General features: G+C 37.4%; 1 protein-coding gene across 2 annotated transcripts; it reads right to left on the bottom strand.

Moving 5' to 3' along the window:
- Positions 1-15,348: 15,348 nt before the first annotated feature.
- On the bottom strand, positions 15,349-19,658 carry LOC111918757 (transcription factor LHW). Of its 2 annotated transcripts, none has more exons than XM_023914381.3 (10): positions 19,012-19,658; positions 18,273-18,362; positions 18,045-18,147; positions 17,922-17,963; positions 17,722-17,781; positions 16,681-17,637; positions 16,495-16,596; positions 16,263-16,403; positions 16,046-16,177; positions 15,349-15,957 (listed from the first exon to the last, which is right to left on the bottom strand). In XM_023914381.3, exons 1-10 carry the CDS (start codon positions 19,119-19,121, stop codon positions 15,754-15,756), a joined length of 1,941 nt encoding a protein of 646 aa, XP_023770149.1. In that variant the 5' UTR covers positions 19,122-19,658; the 3' UTR covers positions 15,349-15,753. The 2 variants fall into 2 exon arrangements, with proteins under 2 accessions (XP_023770149.1, XP_042755919.1); XM_042899985.2 differs by lacking the exon at positions 19,012-19,658 and adding an exon at positions 18,588-18,765.
- Positions 19,659-23,117: the final 3,459 nt, after the last annotated feature.

Genomic DNA, 23,117 nt, shown 5'->3' with positions numbered 1-23,117 from the left:
CTTCCATTTTGGCAGAGGAAGCTATTTGAGGTATTATTCAGAGCTTATTCTCGTGTTTTTATGTATATGGTCAAATCTAGGGTTTCTTCATGCCTTGTATGCCTTGTAATTTGAGTGTGAGAGGTTCCTTTGGGAATTGGTACCTAGATCTGGATCTTAGTAGGTCCAGAGAGTCCCAAATGCCCTGCTTTATGCATATCCTTTTGAGTTGGGGACTTAGGTTACCATTTTAGATGTCATTTCACCAAAAGAAGCCTTGTAAGCGTTGCATGGTAGCCAAGATTGTAACTTTACGTGATAAATGTGCTTGGAAGGACTAGATCTATGAGTTACTGGAACGGATCTGACCTCAGGAGTGAGTTTGAGTTCATGCATGGCGTAGACTCGCCGAGTCCGAAGAATAGACTCGGCGAGTAGCTTGAAGATTGCCTTTAACCACTCAGCGAGTGGTCTTACCGAGTTATGGGTTGACTCACTGAGTCAGGAAGAGTCAGAGAGGGTTGACAGGTGGACTGAGTCAAGCTGGAACTCGCCGAGTTGTTCTTGAGACTCGGCGAGTTGAGTCGTGGTAGCCCCGCGATTCATGTCAGGTGGAACTCGTCGAGTCAGGGAAGTACTCGACGTGTCAAGAGAGGATCCTAGGGAGTCAGTGAACACGTATAGACTCGCCGAGTCGCTCTAGTGCACTCGCCGAGTCCGGTCAAAGTTGACCATTGACCGTTGACCAGAGTTGACCAGTGTTGACTTGATAGGGGTAGTCAACTTTAGTTGTGAAAGTGTTAATTAGAGGTATATGATGTTATAGGAGGATTATAGCTCGGAGGATCGAGCGCGAGTGATTTCCGGGATTCGCGAGTTATCGAGATACACGAGGTGAGTATTCTCACTATAGTTTACCTTGAGTAGGTAACCAGAGTTATGTGACAGAGTATTTGTATGCTATATGTATGTTATGTGTTGTACTGCATTATTTTTATGTGATTTATGATGTGCATGTTTATAGAGTTGGAACCGGAAGGTTCCCAGAGTTAGAACCAGAGGGTTCACAGAGTAGGGTCTATGGATCCACAGAGTTATAGCCTCGAGTGGCTAATATGTGTTATGTGTGGTATTTGGGGAACTCACTAAGCTTTGTGCTTACAGTGTTGGTGTTTATTGTTTCAGGTACTAGTGATGTCCGTGGGAAGACGCCGGCTTGATCCGTACATACACATGGGATTTTTATGATATGTGATCTTGGGATTCGTTGTATGAAATTGATTGGAGTTTCAAACACTGATGTTTATGAAAATTAAATGAATATGTTTTTAAATTATGCGAAAAATTGTTTTGAAATTCACGGTGTTACAAGTTGGTATCAGAGCCTTGGTTTGAGGGATTCGAGTACACCTTCGGGTGTATTTGAACTCAAACTGAGGATTTGAGAAGTATTTTCAAAAAGAATAAAAGATTTTTGGAAGAACGCAGAGCAGAGTTGTGTGTACGATCAGTCCGCGCCCGAACGGTGATTTCTCAAAATACCCTCATGTTATGTGATATTGATATTGATATGATGTATTCTCATGCTAGAGTAGGCTAGGTACTCCTATTAGGACTAGAGTGGCCTGATTTGTGATGCCTTAGCCTAGGGAGAGGTGAGCTGCTATGAGATGCTTGAGAGTGAGTAGGTACCAGCGAGGGGCTTATGAGAGATCTGTTAGAGAATGGATTATGCATGTTAGAGTACTTGGAATTTGGGATCCGAAGAGGAGGACTTGGGGTGTATTCTGATACGATGCGGACAGTAGTATTGGGCCCGTACTACTGAAAGCACCGGAGCGGTGTACAGCCCAAGTAGGAATCTTTGGAATACCAAGGACCAAGGAGGGAAGAGTTGTCGAGTGTGAGTATGCTTGAATGGATTCTAATTTATCGTATGTTGTATTTCAGAGGTAGATCATGGTGAGGACACGTCTGATGCCTGAGAGCAGTGAGACCAGTGATGAGGAGATCCGTCGGATCATCCATGAGGAGGTGGCTGCGGCCATCAGGGTAGAGATACCAGAGATGTTCGGGTCTATTAAGACCACGTTGATTGAGACCTTCAATGAGCGTTATGCCGCTCTTTCTGAGGCTGCTGTTGCAGTGGCTACCGCAGCTATTGCTGCCGCGAGGCCGCAGGGTGGTGATGCGTTGCTGTTCCGAGAGTTCAGCAACACAAAACCACCAGAGTTTGATGGGACCCAGGACCCGATGGCGGCTATGAGATGGATTTTTGATGTAGATGGGTGTTTCTTCACTTGCTCAACTCCTGAGCATTTGAAGGTTCGGTTCGCGCTGAACCAGCTTCGCATGGGAGAGAAGGACTGGTGGAAGTTTGTGACGCCGCACTTTACGCCTTCTGAGCTTACGGCAGTGACCTGGGAGAGGCTCACTGCCATGTTTCGAGATTAGTACGTTCCCCAGGTGGAGAGGGAGCGTTTGGCCCAGGAGTTTCTGACCCTCAAGCAGGATACTGAGTCTGTTACGGTGATTACCAGGATGTTCCATGAGAGGGTGATGTTCTGCCCTGAGCACGTGTCCACAGAGCAGGCACGTATGAGCCGATATTTGAGTATCTTGAGGCGAGACATTCGGGAGTTCGCGGCAAACTCCTCATACCGGACATTTTCCGAGCTTCAGGAAAATGCCCGTAAGAGGGAGATTGAGCTAGAGACTCAGGCCAGGGAGGAGGCGGAGTCTCAGGGGAGGGATCGGTGACCGGCACAGTCTCAGCCGGCAGCCAAGCGGGCCAAGCCCGCTGATCCCAAACCAGGGAGCCAGAAGGGCCGCACTTGTGGGAAGTGTGGCAAGGGTCATGATGGAGTCTGTAGAGCGGGATCTTGCTACAAGTGTGGCAAGGAGGGGCACATGGCCAAGGACTTCCCCAAGGGGTTTGCGGTGTGCTTTCACTGCAACCAGACCGGACACCAGAAGGCAGAGTGTCCGCAATTGTGAGGGTCATCTCAGGGAGCACCTCAGGGATCTACCCCTGCCGCCATCAGAGCTACCGAGAGTCGGCCAGTGAAGGCCGTAGCGCCGAGAGCACGAGGGAGAGCTTTTCAGCTGACCACGGAGGAGGTCCGCGCAGCACCCGATGTCGTGGCTGGTATGTATTCTTTCATGTATTTATTTTGATGTTGTGATATTATGCTTATATTATGTTATGCGTAGGTACTTTTCTTGTGAATTCTGTACCTGCCTTGGTGTTATTTGACTCGGGTGCGAGTCGGTCTTTTGTATCTTTGGATTTTAGTCAGCATATCAGTGTTATTCGTGAGGCATTGAGTCGGCCTCTGAGATTTTCCATAGCTGACGAGAGGGTGATATATGCCACGGAGGTTCTCCGAGGGTGCGTAGTCGAGATTTTCGGTGTTGAGTTCCCGATTGATGTGGTTCCTATTGCGATGGGTGATGTCTGTGTCATTGTGGGCATGGACTGGTTGAGCAGATTCGGTGCGGTTATCGACTGCGAGCGACAGCTGGTGACCATACGAGACCATAGTGGGGGAGTTCTTACGGTGTACGGCGAGGGTACACATTCGGGATCAGCGTTTTGTTCGGCCACTAGGGCAAGGCAGTGTCTACAGCAGGGCTGTAAGGGTTTTGTGGCGTATGTGATGGATACGCGGGTGGATTCCGAGAGACCGAGGTCTATTAAGGAGGTTCCGGTAGTGCGTGAGTTCCCTGATGTATTTCCTGAGGAGTTTCTGGGTGTGCCTCCTGTGAGGCAAGTGGAGTTCAGTATCGATTTGGTTCCGGGGACCGCGCCTATCACTAAGATGTCATATCATCTTGCACCTCCAGAGATGCAAGAGTTATCCTCGCAGCTTCAGGAGCTGCTGGGGAAGGGGTTTATTCGACCGAGCAGCTCGTCGTGGGGAGCGCCTATCCTGTTCGTCAAGAAGAAGGATGGGTCACACCGGATGTGCATTGATTACCGAGAGTTGAACAAGCTGACGGTCAAGAACTGTTACCCGTTGCCGAGGATCAACGATTTGTTCGATCGGTTGCAGGGAGCGTCTTGGTTCTCCAAGATCGATTTGAGGTCTGGATATCATCAGGTGAGGGTGCGAGATGAGGACGTCCAGAAGACAGCGTTCATGACGCGTTATGGGCATTACGAGTTTGTGGTGATGCCTTTTGGGCTCACCAATGCCCCAGCAGTATTCATGGATCTCATGAACCGAGTGTGCAGGCCGATGCTGGATCGGTCGGTGATTGTATTTATCGACGACATTCTGGTATATTCGAGATCTAGGGAGCAGCATGAGGAGCATTTGAGAGAGGTTCTCGGAGTTCTGAGATCGGAGAGGCTTTATGCCAAATTCTCCAAGTGTGATTTCTGGTTGCGGGAGGTCCAGTTCTTAGGACATGTCGTTAACCAGAAAGGGATATTGGTCAACCCGGCCAAAGTTGAGGCGGTGATGAGTTGGGAGGTGCCGAGGTCACCCTCCGAGATCAGAAGTTTCCTAGGGTTGGCGGGGTATTATCGGAGATTTATCAAGGATTTCTCTAAAATCGCAGTGCCACTCACCAGGTTGACCCGGAAGGGTGTTGCTTTTTCATGGGGCCCCGAGCAGCAGGCCTCCTTTGAGACACTTCACCAAAGGTTATGCGAAGCCCCGGTGTTAGCCCTCCCGGAAAGGATGGAGGACTTTGTGGTATACTGTGACGCATCGATTTTGGGGTTGGGGGCAGTGCTGATGCAGAGAGGGCATGTGATAGCATATGCATCGAGGCAGCTGAAGCCTTATGAGATGAGATATCCCACCCATGATCTAGAGTTGGGGGCAATGGTGTTCGCCCTCAATATTTGGCGTCACTACCTGTATGGGGTTCGGTGTACGATATACACGGACCATAAGAGTTTGAAATATTTTATGGATCAACCCAACCTAAATATGTGATAGAGAAGGTGGTTGGATGTGGTCAAGGCTTATGATTGTGAGATCCTGTACCACCCAGGCAAGGCTAATGTTGTAGCCGATGCACTGAGACGCAAGGCGGAAAGCACCCCGCTGCAGGATGTATGTTTGAGATTGACCGTGGTAGCTTCAGTGTTGGACGCCATTCGTGGGGCACAGGCCGAGGCTGTGCAACCTGAGATGCAGAAGAAAGAGCGGGTTGTTGGTTTGGTTTCAGAGTTTGTTACCGATGGTCGGGGGCTTATGACATTTCAAGGGCGTATCTAGGTGCCGTTTGTGGCAGGAACGCGTACAATTTTGATGGAAGAGGCTCATCGGTTGAAATTTTCGATCCATCATGGGGCCACTAAGATGTATTTGGACATGAGGAAGGAGTATTGGTGGCCCTGTATGAAGAGGGATGTTGCGTGGTTTGTTGAGAGGTGCTTGACCTGCCGTAGGGTTAAGGCCGAGCACCAGAGGCCGCATGGTAAGTTGCAGCCGTTGGAGGTTCCCGAATGGAAGTGGGAACAGATCACCATGGATTTTATCACCAAATTGCCAAGGACTGCCAGGGGAGTTGATGCAATTTGGGTGATTGTGGACAGGTTGACGAAGAGCGCTCACTTTCTTGCTATCAGCGAGAGTTCTTCAGCAGAGAAATTGGCAGAGGTGTACGTGAGGGAAGTGGTATCTTGGCATGGGGTGCCGATCTCGATTGTTTTAGACCAAGATGTGCGTTTCACTTCCAGGTTCTGGAAGAAGTTTCATGAGGAGTTGGGTACTAGGCTGCATTTTAGTACCGCATATCATCCCCAGACAGACGGTCAGAGTGAGCGGACGATTCAGACGCCCGAGGACATGCTCCGAACATGTGTATTGGATTTCGGGGGTAGTTGGGATGCGTACTTGCCCTTGGCAGAGTTTTCCTACAACAACAGCCATCATTCGAGCATTGGTATGCCGCCCTTTGAGCTGTTGTATGGGAGGAGGTATCGGACCCCCATTTGTTGGGGAGAGGTTGGTCAGCGTGTGATGGGCAGTACAGAGATCGTGCTTCAGACGACATAGCAGATCCAGCAGGTCAGATAGAGGTTGTTGACTGCTCAGAGTCTTCAGAAGATCTATGCAGACAGACGCCGGTCCGAGCTTGAGTTTCAGGTCGGTGACCTTGTGCTCCTGAAGGTCTCTCCTTGGAAATGAGTGATTCAATTCAGGAAGAGGGGCAAGTTGGGGCCCCGATATATTGGTCCTTTCCGAGTGATCGCGAGGGTAGGCCAGGTAGCCTATCGTTTGGATTTGCCAGCAGAGTTAGGGCAGATTCACGACACTTTTCATGTGTCGCAGCTGAGGAAGTGTATAGCCGATGAGTCGGCAGTGGTTCCATTAGAGGATATTCAGGTGGATGCGAGCCTGAATTATGCTGAGAGACCAGTGGCAATCAGAGATCGGAAAATCAAGGTTCTGAGGAACAAGGAGGTACCTCTGGTTTTGGTTCAGTGGCAGCATCAAAAGGGGTCCGAGATGACTTGGGAACCGGAGCGTGAGATGCGTGAGCAGCATCCAGAGTTATTTGCAGAGCGAGACTTCGAGGGCGAAGTCTAGTTCTAGTGGGGGAGAATTGTAACAGCCCGGATTCCCAAGTATTATTCATTTATTTATTTTTGGTAAATTGTGAGGAGACTCGGCGAGTTGGAGCCTAGACTCGCCGAGTAGGATCGCGGATTTGGACGCGGGTTCGCGTCCAGACTCGGCGAGTCCACGCTGTTTAATGAAACCCTAATTTCCCGGCCCTGAGCCCTATTTAAAGGGCCTTATAACCCTTCATTGCGGCTACCTTCGACCTTGAGAGCACCAGAGCACCTGTGAGTCCTTGTGAGTGAGAAAAGAGGCCATTATTCATCATCTTTGTGTGTGTTAGCAAGAAGGGAAGAGGAAGGCCAAACTAGGAGGGTTGGGGAGCTTGGATCTACTTCCATTTTGGCAGAGGAAGCTATTTGAGGTATTATTCAGAGCTTATTCTCGTGTTTTTATGTATATGGTCAAATCTAGGGTTTCTTCATGCCTTGTATGCCTTGTAATTTGAGTGTGAGAGGTCCCTTTGGGAATTGGTACCTAGATCTGGATCTTAGTAGGTCCAGAGAGTCCCAAATGCCCTGCTTTATGCCTATCCTTTTGAGTTGGGGACTTAGGTTACCATTTTAGATGTCATTTCACCAAAAGAAGTCTTGTAAGCGTTGCATGGTAGCCAAGATTGTAACTTTACATGATAAATGTGCTTGGAAGGACTGGATCTATGAGTTACTGGAACGGATCTGACCTCAGGAGTGAGTTTGAGTTCATGCATGGCTTAGACTCGCCGAGTCCAAAGAACAGACTCGGCGAGTAGCTTGAAGATTGCCTTTAACCACTCATCGAGTGGTCTTACCGAGTTATGGGTTGACTCAGTGAGTCAGGAAGAGTCAGAGAGGGTTGACAGGTGGACTGAGTCAAGCTGGAACTCGCCGAGCTGTTCTTGAGACTCGGCGAGTTGAGTCGTGGTGGCCCCGCGATTCATGCTAGGTGGAACTCGTCGAGTCAGGGAAGTACTCGACGTGTCAAGAGAGGATCCTATGGAGTCAGTGAACACGTATAAACTCGCCGAGTCGCTCTAGTGCACTCGCCGAGTCCGGTCAAAGTTGATCGTTGACCGTTGACCAGAGTTGACCAATGTTGACTTGATAGGGGTAGTCAACTTTAGCTGTGAAAGTGTTAATTAGAGGTATATGATGTTATAGGAGGATTATAGCTCGGAGGATCGAGCGCGAGTGATTTCCGGGATTCGCGAATTATCGAGATACACGAGGTGAGTCTTCTCACTATATTTTACCTTGACTAGGTAACCAGAGTTATGTGACAGAGTATTTGTATGCTATATGTATGTTATGTGTTGTACTGCATTATTTTTATGTGATTTATGATGTGCATGTTTATAGAGTTGGAACCGGAAGGTTCCCAGAGTTATAACCAGAGGGTTCACAGAGTAGGGTCTACGGACCCACAGAGTTATAGCCTCGAGTGGCTAATATGTGTTATGTGTGGTATTTTGGGGAACTCACTAAGCTTTGTGCTTACAGTGTTGGTGTTTATTGTTTCAGGTACTAGTGATGACCGTGGGAAGGCACCGGCTTGATCCGTACACACACATGGGATTTTTATGATATGTGATCTTGGGATTCGTTGTATGACATTGATTGGAGTTTCAAACACTGATGTTTATGAAAATTAAATGAATATGTTTTTAAATTATGAGAAAAATTGTTTTGAAATTCACGGTGTTACAACAAAGGTGTAGAAGCTTAGATAAAGGATTATCGAAGCATTAGGTATTAGAAATATGAACTTAAGAAATTCAATAGGTATTGTTTTTCTATAAGTTAAGCTGTTTTTTGAATACATGTCAAAGCTAGTGGGAGCATAAGTGTTATGCTTATATGATAATAATCATCATGATAGTGGGAGCATAAATGTTATGCTTGTATGATTATTATGGCAAGTATCGCAAGTTAACAATATTAATTATAGAAAACAAGAGTTATAGTTTGCAAAGTCGTAAGGGTTGAATAGTTGTTTTGCTATAATTAAGGGAGAGAATATTATGCTTCATTTCAAATCTAAGGACTTAGGTTGTGGAATGTTAATAAATTTAGTCAAGGATACATAGTGCATTCTCAAAATTTCGATTATGATTATGGCATCCCTCTTCATAGTTCGAATTGTAAGAACGTGACATATTAAATATTATGGCAGAAGATTGATAAAGTATCGTATCTTTATGTAAGACATCATGCATCGTATCCCATACGCTTCGGGTATAGGATCGATTGCAAATGCTATAATATTTGACCATTCTAAAATTTTCCAAATGTCTAGCACATTAAGAGGGAAAAAGGACAAGAATCGGTTTTGACTAAGATAATTAAACAACTATCAAAGGACGATCCAAAGCTCGCTGAGGATTGGTCGCTTATGAGTAGTTGGAAGTATGGTATTGGATGGACCATATCGACATTATTATGAATAGATAAGATTCTATTAAAGAATGAGTTGTCATATGGAAAATATGGAAATGTTTCCATATTAGGAGTTGGATATTGAGAGTCTATGGCAAGATTAGAAAATTTTATGCAAAAGGATGTTCAAGGAATGTACTTTGAGTGAGAGAAATCACGTCTATGTAATTGTCTTGTAACAATCTCCAATATAGAATATTGTAATTTCATTGGCAATAGTCATTGTGACTTTTGCGCTATGACTTTATGAAAGGATCATTGCATAAAATGTTAGAATCTAGCATATTCTATGAGTGGCAAGAATTTGATATTCATACACTTGTAATAAGGATTGGGAGTTGTGAAATGAGTATGATTGGAAATGTGTTCATTTGATCTATTTCACAAAGTAAGGACCATAAGTAAACATTGTGTACATGCTAAGAGCATGGGATAATTGTTATTATAATTCAAGTAAGAAGTTGATTACCCGAAACAACAAATAATGAGTAATCAATATGGTGATTAAATAAAATGTTTTATTTATACCCAGAGTTTGGGGCCATACGGGATTAGTATTATTCTTGTGTTTCACTTTGCATGTTTTGACTTCCTGAATAATTAATTATTTCAGAATAATCAAATTATTCGAACAGACCACAGTCGTTCATATGTTGGAAGTAGGTATGAATAAAGACTGTCGTGAATTGGTGTGTGGATTGTCTAAAGTGTATTACACATAAGAAAATGTTTTCTACAACGTTCATGAGTGCTTATGAATATTATTTGAGCATTGGATTAAACCCACGCTCACTTGGATCACTTCATGAATTGTATCACGAGTGATTGGTGAGACAATAATATTGTATATTCTTGAAACCGAGATGTGTGAGTTGTATCTTGCGAGTCAGTTACACATTGATAATATGTAAACGCACCAGTAACTTGGTGTTATAAAACATATTGTTGTGTGTGATTCGGTAAGTGAGTGCAAGCAAGTATTGAATCAAATTTTATCCGTTCCTTTTATCCAAAGTAGTATAAAAGCGATATCTTTGGGTCCCCTCAATGATTTAGTGATGGCACATAAGCGCTTGGCCAAGCCGGGACTAATTTGATGTGTTCAGTTGTAGTCTGTTGTTAGTCGTCATAAATCGGAAGTCGAGAAATAGTATAGAGAGAATGATTAGAATTCATATCTTATATCTATACGATATCTAGAATGGAGGAATATATGATCCCTTATCTAAAGGACACGCATATATGATAAGATCAGAGTTGACAACGGCTTTTGAAAGCTACGATTGCAGACCATGATCTGAAGTCATACGCAGAATAGTTATTAGACTTATCCAAGTGGGAGACTATTGGATTAGTGTCTAAGTCCATAACTATTTTGGTATGTACTTGACCCGATGGTGCATGGTCCTTTTGGGTTGCCTTCACCAAAGCAACTTGATAGGATGAATTATGGAGAGAAAGGATTAATTATGATTTATTAATATATTATGAGAATAATATATTAAAGGAGAAATCATATTGTTTAATTAATATTAGTCAAGAATTAATTGATGATTAATTTTGTGGCTAAAAGAGATTAATTAAACTTAAGGGACTGGAACTGTAATTATAAGATAATTGCATTTGTCTATGGATCACCTTGGAATAATAGGTTGGACGAATTCTATGGGGAAACCCATTAGAAATCGGCCAAGGGATATTCTAAAAGGGTCCATGGGCTGCTTAGGGCTTAAGCAGTCAGATTAAGGTTTCCTAGTTGAAAACCCTAATAGCCTACATGTATATATAGTACCCTTAAGCCCCTAAAACGTGGCTAAGAGTTCCACTAGGGTTTTTGGACGATTTGGGCAGCCTCCCCTCTCCTTATTCTTCATCCTCTTACTCTTGGTGTTTGTGAGCCATTAGAGGAGTGACAGTTGTGACTCTAAGCTTTCTAAAGTCATTACAAGGAGGATTTGAGATTGTTATTGCAACATAACAATCAAGGTAAGATCTAAACCCCATTCATATGTTAATATGATTGATTGTATGCTAGATCTAGGGTTTAAAGTCTTGGATGAATTGCATGTACAATAGAGAAACCTAGATCCAAGCATTAGGGTTTGCATGAGCACATAGGATGTTCTTATGGTTAAAACCCATCAAATACTTCAACTTATCCCTTCTAAACCACCTAAATATGAGTATAACTACGTCTCAGTATTTATTCGTATTTATACATGTTTCTATAACTAAGTAAGATCATATCGAAGGAATAATCAAGTAAGATCATATCGAAGGTAGGATCGGTTTGCTATATAAAGTATACTATTCAAAAATCCACTTTAACCACCTCACTAGATCTAGCCTAGACATCACTCTCATAAGTACATCAATCAGTATTATGACTTGGAATCCCTAATAAATCCTATTTATAGGTTCATAATAACAACTATAAATATAAATATAAATTACACTTAAAGCATAGTAAGTGAAACTTAACTTATAGAAATTTCTGGCAAAAGTTTGGAAAGTCACGGACAGAACTTCGATACCAAAAAATTCTTCCTGTCGGGCTTTCTATCGTTGCAGTGCCTCGCTAAAGTAGCCGAAACCCGAAAACATCAGAAAAATCGCAGCTCTAGAGAGAGGGGGGGTTATGGAGTGAATGGGTGAAGAAATGAGGCAAAAATCACAACTATTTATACGCTGGGTAAGGGGGGAGTGTCGCACCTTTATCTGGGCACCCTACGCCTATGCGTGCTTAGAAAGGTCTAGTCTCCAATCATGACATGTCACCTACAACATGTAAAATTTTCAAACTTCAAAAAATCATAACTTTCGCATACGAGCTCCGTTTTTATGTCCTTTATATCCCCGATTTCGTCTCGACGAATAATATAACCTTTTTTTAGACTTCAACAGTTAATTCACATTCTATTTTTAATTTACTATCTATGAAGATTGCACTGTAAAAGACTTTGCGAAAATCATAACTCCTTCATACGAACTTTGTTCTCGATGTTCTTTATATTGGCATATTCGTATTTTTTAGTACATCAACTATATGTTACATTGTTTTGGCTAAAAAGCAATCGATCTCCATTTCATTTTTTATGACACATTGCTATGTCGAGTTGAACTTGAAACTTCGAAAAATCATAACTTCCTCATACGAAGTCAGATTTATGCGTTCTTTATGTCCACATGCTCGTGATCACGCCTACTACAACTTTCATCAAGACTATTAATCCAAATATTACAAGCCCATAATATTTGTCCATAAAACATGTATGCAATATATAAATATCATTTATATAACTCATATCGCATATGAAGGATTCTTATTTATTTACAATTATCCTATTCAATGATTTAATTGTTCGATAAAACGAATTTTTATAACTTATAATTTTTAAAATGTCTAGCCCAAATTCGCAGGCATTACACATGGTTTAGATAGTATTATAATTTTAAATGAACTTTCTTATAGAGAAAACCATGTTATGCATTTACAATGAAATATATTTATAGAAAAAAGTATGTTATGAATAATGAAATAAATCTTGTTATAGAGTAAAGTATGTTAGGAATCATGAATGAACCTGTGTGTTTTTTACAATATGAAAAGTGATATGCCGATATAGCATCTCATACATAACATATTATGGTGTTTGATTAAAATGATGAAAAAAAGAGGTGTGTGCATGCATAAACTAAATGTGAACTACATTTAGCTATTATTAATATAGTCCAGAAACATGGCATCCTATATATAGGGACCTAGATGACTCAAACGGGATGGTATCTTCCTTCATGAAATATACGTCTTATGGATATGTTGTCATAGTAGATTGATTTTTTACTCCTACTATGTCATAGATGTAGGGTGTCACAATTAAAACTAGACCTTATGTATAAATAAGAAATTAACACATAGCCGTTAATATAAAATAGCATGATGTATAATTGAAATGATAAAAATTGTATACTACTATATCATTACACATAACATATCATCATGTGTGATTGAAATGATGAAAAGAAAGAGTTATGCTCATGCATGAATTAAATGTGAATTATATTAAGCTATGATGATTTATAGTCCATACACATGACATCAAATAGATAGGGACTTAGATGACTCAGTTGGAGCAGTATATCCCTTCACATATAGTTGTCATATGGATATATAGTTATGGTAGGTTGATTTGTTACTCATATTATGGCATAGACATAGGGTGGCCGTTAATGATGTAACGTCTAACTCGTGAACGTATATTATCCCTTTGATTCTTAGAATACCCAAGACAACCTTTTTCAATGCTATGTTGATTCAATGAATTTTGTGGTTTTGGGGCTCAATACTAGCAACAAGAACTTGAAATTTTGAGAGAAAACTGAAGTTTCATAAAGCTGAAGAGTGACCATCCATATTACTTCATCTACTTCTTCAACACTTTATTCACATTTGTGTGAATTTTGTCTTTACATATTTAAATGGGTGACATGTTCAATCCTTAGGACACATCCAAATTCTTGTATATTTATAATGTATAAAATACTAATATGAAAATTCAACTCATTAAACATTTTTACTTATGCATAAATTTGGTTTGTTTACGTTGATTTGTAAATTTAGGGGTTACACTAAAATGGGAAGGATTGTTGGTGATTTTAGAGTTACTTGATCATTTATTGTAATTGGAGTTTATATGTGTGCTAAAGAAGACTCAAATTGTGATCTAATTCAAGTCATGGGCACAAAGTCTTCACTTTGTATAATATGAGTTTGATCCCCAATCACGACAAATGGCATGGGTCAAAGGGTCACATCACTTACAAAGTCAAATGTCATACCCCAATTGTAGTGGTTTTGTTGACCTATCAAAGGGCATGGTAGCAATGCCTCGTAGCCTAAATAGAATTTTAAGACTAGGATTAAGTGGGAAAACACCTTCTAAGTAGTAAATCGGATTTAAAAAGGTGTATTGGGCTTAAGCTGACTTGTTAGCTCTTAGATTCAGTTTAGAGAGTCAGCTCGGGTTAAATCTGATTAGTTTTAATGGTGTCAATATGTGACTAATGTTGGTCAGCTCAAGTTGACTTGTTAGTTCGGGTTAACTTTGACTAGTTTAGACAATATAAGTTTGGGCTTAACTTGTCATTTCTAGTTCAAACTAACATGTTAATTTAACATCAAAAAAAAATCCTTAAACTATCTATAACTATTTCTAACTTCGTAAACCACCATTTTCTTCAGCATTATCTAATTTTAGGATAATATAAACATAAAGACTTATGGTACACCATTTTGAAATGTCTAAGATCTTGAACAATCCTTAAATTACGTTACTTGCACTTTTGAAATATCTAAGATCTTGAAAAATCCTTAAATTACGTTACTTCCTTTTTGTGCCTAAACAATGTATTTTGTGAATCATTGTATATTGAAATTGAGAAATTAAATATCCTTCTACGTTTATACTTACAAATCCTCTTACCCAATTAAATAATGACATTTGTCATATTAGTATATTAAAATTTAATTAAATGAACATTATATATTACACATGTCATTATTTAATTGGATATGAGGATTTGTAGGAACAAAAAATTAAGAAGATATTTAATTTATCATTGAAATTTGTGTAAGCTAAGCATAGAGATGAATTATCGATTAAGGATGCAGAATTCTACACGATTCATCATGTTTTATAGGAATATTTTAATTGTCTAATCTGACTCTATTTTCCTTCTTAGTTTGTTCTAACAAATGAGGTTGAAGATGAATAATGTTTAAAAGAATTCTCCATTAAAGAGGCCAAAAACACCTTGCTTGAGAGATCCTCCGCTTACTTAGATATCATTTAGGACCAAAACGACATAAAATATTTGCTTTCGGATCAAAAGGGCAGAAAAGAGTTTTCAATGGACTAAACTTTCAAAATAGTTACCACTCCAAATTTTTAGCTTGCTCAAAAGCAAAGTCTTCTACTTTTCACACTCTCTTTTCTTTTTCCAATTTTTAAGTAATGTCACTTTCTTTTATTCCACCTTTACATATATTAGCATTATACCACCAATAAAAAGGCTGAATAAGGTCTTGGACCTTTTGTCCTGTCTCCATCCATAGTAGGTATATATGATCTTGAATTTTCACTTTTAACATGAACATATCATATTTCATACTTTAACTAGTTTTCTATTTTTTGATGGCTGATATTTGAGTATGTTTTGTAACACTAACCCACTACATATTATAAAAATACCACATGGAAGACACACAACATAAGTTTGGTAGATGCGCCTTTTGATCTTTCAACCATCTTGGCTGCATGCACGTTAAATGATAGCTCATTTTTGTTTGTGTTTATTAAAAGGTAAACAGATGCAAAAATACTAATATATATATAATTATATATAACATCAACCAAAGCTCAAATGAATCTAATCACAAGATCATTGTCAGCCTACAAATTACACCCATTCTTTCTTGTTAGTTTCAAACTATAAACATTTAATTTCTAAAATTTCTGAAAAGTAACCAACCAAGAAACACTAAAAAATCAAAACAAAAACCCGAAATCGCCCCCGTATCTCTAATACGAACCTAAAGCATACGTGTTTTACACATCCATCCACATCTTGATTTTCCAATTTGGGGCAAAATCCGCCACTCCTTTTGAAAAAAAAAAAAACTAATCACCTTTTCTTTCTTCCCAGAATACCAATCATAGCAATCACATAAATAACCAATACTTGATGAATGCTCATGGTATTCTCTATAAACAAGGTTATAAGTTCATGCCATATCCATTGTCTGCTAAGCTTACAGGAAGTTGAAGTACTCCTGCAGAATGTTGGAAATTGTTGAGTAGAGAATTCCCGGTTTGCATAATCTTTTTATCAAGATGAGTATCTAATGCATTCGACCCCATTGTTTGTAGAAGTTGAACTAGTGCTGCAAATATCTCATGCCTTGTTACATGCCTTTTCGCCTGTAAAACCAAATCAAATCAATTAAAAAAGATACAAACTTTATTATTAATTCTTGTTTTTTCACCATTTTGTAAAGTTTGTTTTTACCTCAGCTTCAACTATAAAACGTGCCCATATCTTTTCCTCTCGAACTTCCATGACTCCCTTCAAAATGGTCAACCCAAAACCTCGGATTATGTCCACAATCTCAAGAAAGAACCCGTGTTCTTCACATAGCATCTACGTCATGAAATATATTTCATTAACTAAAAAGTAAAAATACTACATATAAAAGCAGATACAATTGTTGTTACTTTTTTAATACCTCTATGAGCATTTGTCCAAGGGTACTAAGGTCCTCCACTATTAGTGGACAAATCATCGTTTGGTTTCCCAATTCACATGCCCATGTCACACCATTGTTGTTTGGATCATTGGAATAATTATTCTGAATAACACCGTTATGCTGAGAAAAATAGAAAAATCAGTATTTTTGAAGTTATTTCAAAACCCTACATTTTGAAAATTTGTCATAAAGATGAACGACTTTTGATCACCTTTGGTTCATCAGCCTGTTTGATTCTGTCTGCGTGTTTTGTTACACTTTGCAAGAAAAGCATGTGTTTGATTGTTCGATCCAACAAACAGTCGATGCTCATCTGTAGAATCAAGAAACCAATTACATAAACTTGTAATTAATCTTTTATGATCTTTATAAAGTATTACTATTTTTTTTTATATACCTTTTCGCCATTAGGGATCAATTCTCTTAATTCAGCCATACGATCCAAAATCATCTGTCGATCTTTGGGCCTGGGTCGGGTCCCGGGTTTAGCTTTTTTCTTAATGGGCTTTGAAGATTCGGTTTGTTTTTTAGCTTGCAAGATTGTGCTTGACCCATCCATGCTATACCCATCACCTACCCATGATCCACCTGGCTCGATTTTAAGACTCTTGTTATATACAACAGGTTGTAATGAACATGAATTACTCATTTCCCATATGGAATTTCCTGTTTTCCTTCTTTTAGACGACACTTGATCCTCAATGCATGAGGTTGATGGGGTGTTGGAAGTTCCAGAAATACCCTCGAAAAGCTCTTTGATCCCAAGATTCGAGAACAACCCTTTCTTTGGAGTAAGGGTAGTAGCGTCATTTACATGTTGGGTTGGCTTCGACATGGATGCACATCCATTGTAAGAATAGTTTTCGTTTATGAGAGGTGTTACAATGTCTCCCAGATCTCCTGTACTTCCAAAAAGGTCAACATCTATTCCGGAAATAGTCAAAGATTTGCCTTTTTCTTCAGAATTGATCGGAAGAAACCCCATGGATTGAGATAACAAGTGGTCGTTTGACATTAAGCTGCCGAATGTAACATTGCTTTGACCAGGGGACTGAGGGTAAAATTGGGAATTACTCAGATCTGTTTGGAAGAAATCATCTGGGATCATTCCAAAATCCATAGGTATAGGTAAGTCGAACAAATCCTGATGTAAATTTGTAATGGATTGGTTATTATCGATTTGGGGAAAAGCTAAAGAAGCGCCATCTCCGAAATTAGAATCTTGAGATGAAATCAAAGAGGCGAACAATCCATTTGGGGAAGACGATGAAATTGCAGTTGCAGGTCCTTCGGCGTTTACGATTTCATTGAACATTCTTTTGGTTTGATTTATAAAGTCTGTAGTTTCAAGAATCTGAGCATCAAAAACAACAACACATTAGATCTAGAGATGTACATGGAAATTATAAAAAGACAAACAAAAAGAATTAATACTAACCTTCTCAGATGACCCAAATTGTACAACTCCTTGTGGTTCCACAGGGATTGCTGCAATTGTCTGCAAGAGTAAAGTTACAAAAAGATGAAACTTATGATTCGTACATGTTTTTGGACCAAAATCGTTGTCTCATGAACAGGGACAACAGGTACAACCAAAGTGGTACCATTAACAAACTCAAGTTAAACCAAAATAAGTACCTTTATACCAGACGAAAATTGAAGACAAAATTTTGAATCGTCCTGGAAAATTAAATTAAATAAAAAACGATTAACAAGAACTCATCGTCGATTAACATAAAAAAAGGATGAATTAATCCGTACCCGAAACATATCCCAGATCGAACCCGAGGAATTTTGTCCAGTGTAATTATCTTCTGAGGACATCCAAAGGTGCTTTTTAGTAAAAGCAGCTTGTCCAATTAATCTAAAAAAGATTCAAGAAAGTATTAATGATTAATCACGTTAAAAGATTGGTTATTTTTAGAAAAATTTCAGTTTAAACCAAATTAATTGATGTTTTACATAAAGATTAGGGAAAATTAAACGCACCCTCCTCCAAGCATGGGCGTTTGCAGATGCAAATCATGGATCAGACCTCTGATTTCTTCCTCAAAAAAAACATCTTGCATAGTCAACAATCTGGAAAAAAAAAAAAACAATATATTTTAAGGATAAATATAAAGAAAAAAGACTTGATAAAACACAGAAGTAGATCAAACAAAAGATACACTAATTTATAAAGCGAATCGGTTTAGAAGATTTGAAATAATGAACATTTAAGTTGGGGAATATTCTTAAGGTGGAATTAATGTATGGATTTACTAAATTCATCCGCAATATGTGATGATGCTGACAAGATCTCACCCTAAAACTTGTCATTTTCTTAATACCATAAAAACTGAAATCAACAAATGATCCTTTTTTAGACAAAATTCTTCCTCCGATTAGAATAAAAATGAAAATGCATTTTAGATAACAGTAATACTGATAAAGACACAAATGATATGTAGAAAAAAAAAAAAAGATGAAGATGTGATCTTTGAGAAAATGGTCAACCAACCCAAAAAAAAAATTATACACAAGATTAACAAGAAGATTAGAACATAAACACGATTTAGACCCGAAAATAGTATATATATATATATATATATATATATATATATATATATATATATATATATATATATATATATATATATATATATATATATATATACATCTCTGTATCTATATATATGTGTGTGTGATACAGATACAGATACAGAACTATAGAAGTAGGGAGCCATACAGAGAATTTGGCTGGTCAAATTTCCAGAAAACGCCATAAGACCATCCATAAGAGCGACAGAGATTCTTGAGCACATTTTGAACAGTTGAATCTTTCTGTGTTGTACCCATTTGTACAGAAGATCAAAAATCAATCAAAAGGAAACTGATAAATCTTTTTTTTTTCTCTTTCGAAGACGACTTATTAGAGAGGTAGATTAAGCTCTGGGGGCAAATTCTGCAAGAAAACGAAGAAAAGCGAGGCGTTGTTCTTCTTCCACGAGACAAAGATTGCAAAGGCCAGAGAAAAGAAACCGCACTTGAAATAAGTGCTTTGGAAAAGCAATTTCCGAGTATTTTAAAGTTTCAAAAAACAAGAAAAGCACAGCAGGCAGCAGGTGTGTTTTACTAAGCTTACGTCTGTGTGTGTGTGTGTGGGAAGATGAGGTTTCAGGAAAAAGGTAAAGCTGAGATTGTGTTTTTCCGAAAATGAAAGAGATGAGATGAAGGGTTTCTGATGCAGTTACACTGTCGAAAACAGTTTATGGGTGTTTGAAGCTTACATTCAACAAGATTAAAATAAGATAAAGAAAAAACAAAGGGCTTCAAATGTCCGAAGAAAAAGCTGTTATTCTGTGAGAAAACAAAGCTAAAACACTAGCTATTAAAGGGATCTCTGGTATGAGTCAGGAAGATGCAATTTTTTTTAGGTGGGGGTGGGGGTGGGGGGTAGGGGTAGGTGGGGGCAAGGTGGGGTTTTGTCTTTGAGAAAGAAAAGACCAAAAGAAAAACTCCGAGCTCAAAGGATTACAAAGATCTTTCTTGGTTTCTCTCTCCCCCATTTATGTGTTTATTACACAAACGACCCCTGGACTATGTTTCAATATCGGCTTTTTTGTTATACGGTTTATACATATTGTCTCATTAAGCTTTCCAAGAATACCTTTTTTAGGTAAAAGATCTTTATTTTTTGTTGTAGCATTTGACAACTTTGTATATGTAATATCTTTTGTCTCAACATCCATAGTGTCAGTGCATAATTTTCATTTCATATTTTATTTATTACAAAAAATCCTATATATTTCATATACTTTCTTTTTGCCCATTATAATAAATAGGAAATTGTGTATATATACAACTTATATTGCCTTAGCAATGTATAATATTATTTGAGGCGATTTCATACATGTAAACTAATGAGTTATAGTAGATTAAGAAAATATTATTTGTTGTTAGAATTTACACATCATTATTAAGTATGTGTTATTGTGTAGTTACATGTGTTAAATGAAAAATAAGTAAAATATGTTGCATTGTTTTGGAATTTTATGCCATTTAGATTCTTATGTTCATAGGATCCTACTTGATTGCAATCTAATTTTAATACATATATATAGAAATTCTGGGCATTTTATGCCAATCATTGCTAACCAAGAAACATAATATTTTCTCAGTTAAGTAAGAATTACTTCCATTTTGTTTACGGAATTACAAAATATAAATTAGTAAGAAAAAAACTAGTTAAAAAAATATCAAGTAGTAATAACATGTAAACAATAGAATCTCGTATTGCATTAAAAACAATTAACATCAATAAAAATGATATTTTGATCATTAATTCATAAGTAACATTAACTTCAATAATTAAAATAATTAATATTGTGATTTTTTATGCAATATCTTGAAATAAAAACCCATCATAGTCGTAATGTAACATTTCATTTGATATATTAGAGACATGTTATTCGATAAATAATTAAAATATCATTTCATGTTGACAAACTTAAATTTTTTGAATAAAAATAATTATAAGCCAACATGGTTGTGACACAGTTTGTTGCTCGTTTATCTGTTACGTTAATATAATTTTTTCTTATAACTTTGGTAATGAAGAATGATTGGTTCCAAATAAGCCAACATGAAAGACATCTTATTTACATGGTTGTAAATAGTATAAGGCTTGGCGGCATAGCCAAACCTAAAGCCTTGCGGAACATGACAATGCCTTGACTTTTTCAAAATAATTATAAGCGAACATGAGAGACATACTATTTATCATCGCCGATTTACGCCGCCATACGTCTAGTATACATATATACTATCATCCAATTATATAAACAAGTCATATATTAGCAAAAACCTGATATCTTCACATGTCAATATACATTTATTCTAACATATAGTCACCGATTTACAATCAAGCTAAAAATTTACAAAAATGTCATCTTTCAAGAACTCGGTGAACATTACAAAAACATGTTATATGTTTAGATCAAATCCAAAGAGGAAAAAGACTATTTATGGCTACGGAGGTTCACCTGCGATGACTCTGAGCTACTCGCAAAGCATGTCGGAACCTCGACTCCATAGGAGGTAAAAAAAACTTGTTACACTAAAAAAGCACGCCCTTTCGTGCCTTGCCACATTATTTGGGTGTCAAGCTTTACACAGCCGCCTAGGTCGTTTTCGAGACGTCTACACCATGCCTCGACGTCATGGCACGCCTTGGCGCCGCCATGCTACGTTATTTAGAACCATGATTATTTATTATTTATAACTAAAGTATCATACTATACAGAAATATAACTTTAAAAAACTACAGAACAATCAATATGATTGCTAATGCATGCATGCATATATGCGTCTGTAGTCCATATGATTGTTGATGCATGTGTCCGCAATCCATATAACTGTTGACGCGTAGTTTTCAACTGTTGATGCCTAATTCGCAAGTTCACACGCTTTTTTTAGTTCTCACAATAACTCAACCGGATATAGATATATATATATATATATATATATATATATATATATACTAAGCGAATGCCCGCGCGTTGCGCAGAAACACCTATATAGTTGAAATATTTATAAATATATGTTTTTTAAAATATAACAATAACGTTGTTGTTAAATTTGATATAATAATTTGTATACTAAATTGATATAAGATATTGATTATTTTGAATTATATGATAATATACACATCTATTATAACTGTATAATCTCAACCATTTGAATGACTTCTAACTGCGAGTTACTCATGAATAAAATTAAATATAATATATGGCTTAATGTTATTTATAGTTTTGGTTATTGATAATTAATTTTTTAAAATTTATTTTCTTAACGTTTTAATTTCTATCATTATAATTATTTAAAATATCAGACATTGTTTTTTGATTTTAAATGTAACAATATAATCATTTATATAGAGTTATTTTTAAATATTGTTTTGTAAGTTATTTTAAGCTACTTATTTGAAATTTTTTAACGATTCTACAAATATCTTTAGGAAATATTTTAGTTAAATTGATATTATAATTTAATTTTTGCATTTAGCACTACAATTTATCACCTTTAGCTATTCACAAAATATTCATTGGATTTTTTAAGTAGAACTGAAATTTATATTCAAGTTGGCACTATAATATTATATTTAAATTAACAGTTTAAGTATTTTGTCCAAACTGTTCCAAAGTTGTAGCTTTAAATTGATAATGGTTTATATACAACAACATATTAAATCTAATAAATTAAGTATAATATGTTAAATGTTAAAGACATAACTTTATAAGTAGAAGTAAAGATATTATTTTAATATTGAAATTTAGTTTATTTAAGATTACACTTTAGGTTTGATATTTATTTAATCTTATTAACCAAATTATAATCATTATTAGAAAGATACTATAATTTATCACTTTTAACTATTTACAAAATATTATTTGAGTTGTTTAAGTTAAACTAAAATTTATATTTAAGTTGGTCCCGTAAAGTTATATTTAAGTTTATAATTTAAATATTTTAAACAAATTGTTTAAAAGTTGTAGCTTTAAAATGATAATGGTTTACATCTGACAATATATTAAAACTAATAAATTAAGTGTAATATGTAGAAGGTTAAAAAACATAACTTTATAAGGAGAAATAAAGATATTCTTTTAATATTGAAATTTATTTTATATATGATTATACTTTAGGTTTGATATTTATTTAATATTATTAACCAACATATAATCATTATTATAAATAAATTGAAAAGTCATGAAAGTTTCAAATGAATATGGTGAAAGGAAAAATGTATGGGAGTTTCAAATGAATGTGGTGAAAGAAAAAAAAATGTTTCCT

Source organism: Lactuca sativa, chromosome 3 (genome assembly GCF_002870075.4).
Source record: "Lactuca sativa cultivar Salinas chromosome 3, Lsat_Salinas_v11, whole genome shotgun sequence".
NCBI lineage: Eukaryota > Viridiplantae > Streptophyta > Magnoliopsida > Asterales > Asteraceae > Lactuca > Lactuca sativa.
This window is presented reverse-complemented; position numbering and strand designations above follow the sequence as displayed.

Excerpts from the sequence above, each read along its gene's own strand:
- LOC111918757 (XM_023914381.3), bottom strand. The coding sequence starts at position 19,121 with ATGGGTACAACACAGAAAGATTCAACTGTTCAAAATGTGCTCAAGAAT. Across the intron at positions 16,597-16,680 it reads TGATCCCTAATGGCGAAAAG|ATGAGCATCGACTGTTTGTT; the intron begins GTATATAAAAAA and ends TTGATTCTACAG. Across the intron at positions 15,958-16,045 it reads GTTTTATAGTTGAAGCTGAG|GCGAAAAGGCATGTAACAAG; the intron begins GTAAAAACAAAC and ends TTGGTTTTACAG.